Below are 5,058 nucleotides of genomic sequence, written 5' to 3'. Positions count from 1 at the left end.
CTGCCTGCAGATCTCTGAAATATTGCAGAAAAATGATTTTTGAAAATTGAATCTATTAAAATTTGACTGGAATTCAGCATTTGAAAGAAAGCATATTGTGAATCATTTTTTAAAGTGAAGAATCTCTCGATAAAGAGAATGCCTCCCTCTTTTATCCGATTTGTAGATTTGGAAGGGAATTGAACTAGAAGACCTTTGAAGTCCTTTCCCATTCAAAGTCGATCATCCTATGATTGTCCAGCATTCAGGTTTGCTTAAAGAAAGGCACACCTGTACAATTTAAATTTTAATGGAAAAATCAATAAGGCATATGCCTTAAGGATGTCCTGAATCCAGGAACTGGAAGAGCTCAGTTGAATATACTCAGGTGAGTGGGCTTCAGGAAACCTGGGTCCTGGTTCTTCCATCAAAAGCTCATTATATGACCTTGTGCTTTCTCAGTCTGTAAAATGTGCTCCAGGGGCCTTTTCAGTTCCAGTTTTATGGGTCTATGAAGGGTATCCCCTCCCCCTCTAAGTCCTAAGCCGTGAAATACAGAAGTAGCAGTTGCCTACTTTCCCTCAGCCATTAGGGGTACGGACAAACGGCTGGGAGAAGGGCCAAACCCAAGTAAATGGTGGGGAGTTGGCCGCCCCTAGGACTTCCTCCAGCCCCCTCCTTCCCACAAAACAAACAAACCTGGGAGTGGAAGGAATGAGGAGAGAAGGAGGGAATGATGGGGAGAGAGGGACAGAGATAGAGAGACCCCCCCAGGCACCCTTCCCAGGCGTCCTCTGGGTCCAGGGGCGGGCCCGGGAGGAGGCGGAGCCGCATCTTTGCAATCGTCTCCCTTCTACCCGCACCCCCAGTCCTCCGCCTTCCTCCGGGCTGCAGCTGATCCCGGGTCAGATACTCCCTCTGGTGGCCTCTGGGTCCCCACTCCCTGCCCGCTGCAGTACTGGGACTTCGCATTGACAGTCCCCCCGATCTCGCCCTCCTGTCCTGGGCCTGCGCCGGTGCTCCTGCCGCTGCTGCCCTCATCTCCGATCCTTCTTCCCTACAGCAGCTCCTATTCCCACTCTCGTCCCCATTTTCCCCCTCCCCCATCACCTCCAACCTCCTGAGCTCTTACCTCCCCCAGTCCCATTCCCATTCCCATCCCCCAGCCGCACCAGCCTCCGGATCCTCCCCCGCCATCACCCCGGCTTTCTGCATCTCCTGCCCCCTTAGCCTTCGATCCCCACGTCTGCCTCCTATATCCTCCCCCATCCCACCCACTCCGTTAGCCTCCCTGAGTTCTTACCTTCCTTTCCCATTCTTCACCCCACGCCCAGCCTCCCTCTGCTCCTAGGCTCCCACCACCACCCTACCTCTCACTCCCCTGTACCATCCTACCCTCAGTACAACCCCAATCAATTTTCTCCCCTACTCCACCCCGCCTTATCTCATCTCGGCAGGGTTCCCAGCTCTCCACCTCCCTCCCGGTGCTGGAACCCAAGCCGGGGTGTCAGAGGACGCTGGACAGAGAGACAGATTGACAAGCCAGGACACAGGACTGGGGCTGGCACTGGTGCGGAGGGCGGGGTTAGGGAGCAGCGGTCGCGACTAGAGGAACAGCAGCAGGTGCTGAGCTCAAGGGGAGGGGGAAAGGAGGAGGCCCTGTGCTGGAAGGGGCAAGCGCCGAGCTGGGGTGGTGGTTGGAGAAGAGAGGGAGGAAGGGGTTGGAGTCCCCAGACCCTGTGGAGAGAGGCACCGGACGCAAGCAGAGAGCTTCCGGTGAAGGAGGCAAGGGGGGGCGGGGGCTGGAACTGAGGGGAAGGGGAGAGGGATAAAGAGAGAGTTAGGGTGGTAAGAGGCTGGGCCTGAGCTGTGGGATGGAGAGAGTGGCTCGGGTCAGTAGGTAAGGAGATAGGTTCAGTGGGTGAGCCTGGGGGCTACTGATGTGAGACAGTGGAGAGTCCCAGGAGATGACTGGGGCAAGAGCAGAGTGTAGGAGGTGAGCTGATGGCCATAACATTGCGAAGTGGGGAAGTGAGCTAGGAGACTTGGGAACAAGAGGCAAGAAAGGTGGAGGATTACCTGACTGCTTGCCAACTTTGACTTGGGGTGGAGGGGGTGACAAGATCAGAAGGTGCATCTTGGCTGGGGATTGAGAGGATAGGGCTAGGCTGATAGGAGCCCCCAATGGGGGAAGCCTAGGGAGGGCCTGAGCCATGCTGTCCCGCAAGGGAATCATCCCTGAGGAGTATGTACTGACTCGGCTAGCAGAGGATCCAACAGAGCCCAGGTACCATGCCCGGGAGAGAAGAGCCCGCTTTGTGGCCAAGAATGGCAACTGCAATGTAGCCCACAAGAACATCCGGGAGCAGGGCCGCTTCCTTCAGGATGTCTTCACCACGCTGGTGGACCTCAAGTGGCACCACACACTGCTCATCTTCACCATGTCCTTCCTCTGCAGCTGGCTACTCTTTGCCATGGCCTGGTGGCTCATTGCTTTTGCTCATGGTGACCTGGACCACAGCACCAGAACTGAAACTGGGGAGAATGATGCCACTTTCATACCCTGCGTCACCAGCATCCACTCCTTTGCTTCTGCCTTCCTTTTCTCCATTGAGGTTCAGGTGACAATTGGCTTCGGGGGTCGCATGGTGACTGAGGAATGTCCACTGGCTGTCCTGGTGCTGATCGTGCAGAACATCGTTGGGCTCATGGTCAATGCCATCATGTTGGGCTGCATCTTCATGAAGACAGCCCAAGCCCACCGCCGGGCAGAGACACTCATCTTCAGCAAGCATGCGGTCATCGCCATGCGCCACGGCCGCCTCTGCTTCATGCTCCGTGTGGGTGACCTCCGGAAAAGTATGATCATCAGTGCTACCATCCGCATGCAGGTAGTCCGGAAGACCACCAGCCCTGAAGGCGAGGTTGTACCCTTGCACCAGGTGGACATTCCTATGGAGAATGGTGTGGGTGGCAACAGCATCTTCCTGGTGGCTCCACTTATTATCTACCATGTCATTGATGCCAACAGTCCCCTGTATGACCTTGCCCCCAGTGACCTGCACCACCATCAGGATCTGGAAATCATTGTGATATTGGAAGGTGTGGTGGAGACCACAGGCATCACCACACAGGCCCGAACCTCCTACCTTGCAGATGAGATCCTCTGGGGCCAGCGCTTTGTTCCCATCGTGGCCGAGGAGGATGGCCGCTACTCAGTGGACTACTCTAAGTTTGGCAATACTGTCAAGGTGCCTACCCCTGCCTGCACTGCCCGCCAGCTGGAGGAGGATCGAACTCTCCTGGACTCCCTCCCTCTTGCCTCTCCCAAAGGGCCCCTCCGAAAGAGGAGTGTGGCTTCAACCAAGCCCAAAGCCAAGCCCAAGTTCAGCATCTCCCTCGATGCCTTGTCCTGAGGCCTGCCTTCATTATGTGGGCCAGCTCAAACTCCCCAGGCTTTCCTCCCTCCCAACAGTCCCATATTTGAGTCCTTAGGGTAGAGACCTGATCCATCAACCCTGCATGAAGGAGGGGGGAATGGCCTTTGGTCCAGCAGAGCCCTCTGTTTATTTACTGAATGCTAGGAGCTGCCAGGGATTTTAGGGCTTCAGTGTCTCCTGACTATTGCTCAGGGGTGTTATGGGGTATTTATCACTGAGCTATTTATGGGCTCACCAGTTCTCAGCTGCATTCAGCTATTTTTGTCTCTGCTCTTACCAGCACTAACACAGGACTGGCTCAGGCCCCTTCAGGAGGCAAAGGAGACCTAGACTGGGTTGGGGGAAGGGAAGTTTGGGACAAATGCCCTAGTCTGAGAGTTGGGGTTCAGAGTCCAATATAACAGCATTGACCTATGAGCCAGCAGTCAATCCAGTCCTGAGGCAGGTGGGTGCAGCTTCCAAAACACCATCTGCTCTGTCCCTCTCAATATCTCTTCCCCCAACACCAGAACCACCATGATTGCATAACCTTTCTTTCTCTGTCCCCACAATTTCCCATCTCTGGGGGAAGTAGGGCCCTAAGCCAACCACAGAATGGGAGTTTCCATCAGAGCCAGGGTGGAGGAGAGCCAAGCAAGAAAGGGAAGGATGAAAGTCTCCTGATAGAGTCCAGGGCCAGACAGTCATACCCTCCTCCATCAATACTCCCTCTCCCAAAACCTGCTGATGGTCCTTGGCTCTGGGGACAATAGACTAACTTTGGGAGGAGAGTTCCAGGTTTTTTGAGAACAAGAAGAGTTTGTAACTGCACTTTCAGACATACTACCGCAGAAGAGACCCTAGGTGTGAGGCAGAGGGGGAGCATGTGAGAAAACAGTCTCCTCTAGCACAGCTGCAATGGATTCTGGGTGTTAGAGGAGAAGGGAGTGCATCCAGGCTTGGGAGCGGGGGAGGGAAGTGTATTTCTATAGGCATTTGATGATTCGGGATAAGCATCAGTCTTGGAACTGAAGTAAAGTCTGATCCTGAGCAATTTTCGGTCTGGATGCTGGTACCATGAACAGGGAATGTGCTGAACAGGGAGCAGACTCTGCTGTGTGTGCTTTCCCAGAACTGTGCCATCTCTGATCTGTAAATAAAACCTCCCCCTCCTATATCCTTAACTCCTGTGTGTTTCTTATCTTCAATCACAGATATATTAGGGTAGAGAATGTGTTGGTTTTAGGGCAGTAACTGGCCCATGGTGTTACAGGACTGCCTGGAGAAGGGAGAAGGGACAGGCAAGTTACGGAAAAGGCCTGGCAGAGGGTAGAGGAAAGAGGCAGGGAACTGTCCCAGGTTTGGGGATGGGGGGGTGGGGGAGGCTTGTCTCCTTCTTCTGCCTGAAGAAAGCCAAGGACACTAGGCTTCAGCACAGAGGCCAAAACAACAAGTGTGTCATATTGCCCAATAAACCCTAAGCATCTGTGCCAGCATCTGTGTCGCCTGGGGCAAGGCCCTGTTCACCAGCCTCAAACTCAGCTCCAAAACCTGAGAGTCTAGGTCTTTGTCAGTCTTCCCACAGCAGAGTGACACTGAACCTGGGTCTCAGAACCAACTTCACAACCTGCCTGTCAGAGACCTGAGTTCTGATCCACGT

At 54.2% G+C, this 5,058-nt stretch overlaps 1 protein-coding gene across 1 annotated transcript; it reads left to right on the top strand.

Moving 5' to 3' along the window:
* Positions 1-379: 379 nt before the first annotated feature.
* Positions 380-4,582, top strand: KCNJ11 (potassium inwardly rectifying channel subfamily J member 11). The gene has a single exon (XM_072619625.1). The coding sequence runs from the start codon at positions 2,193-2,195 to the stop codon at positions 3,393-3,395; it is 1,203 nt and encodes a 400-aa protein (XP_072475726.1). The 5' UTR covers positions 380-2,192; the 3' UTR covers positions 3,396-4,582.
* The last annotated feature ends 476 nt before the right edge of the window (positions 4,583-5,058 follow it).

The sequence above is a fragment of the Notamacropus eugenii genome, chromosome 6 (assembly GCF_028372415.1).
Source record: "Notamacropus eugenii isolate mMacEug1 chromosome 6, mMacEug1.pri_v2, whole genome shotgun sequence".
NCBI lineage: Eukaryota > Metazoa > Chordata > Mammalia > Diprotodontia > Macropodidae > Notamacropus > Notamacropus eugenii.
Note: the sequence above shows the minus strand (reverse complement) of the source record. Positions and strands in the feature narration are given on the sequence as shown.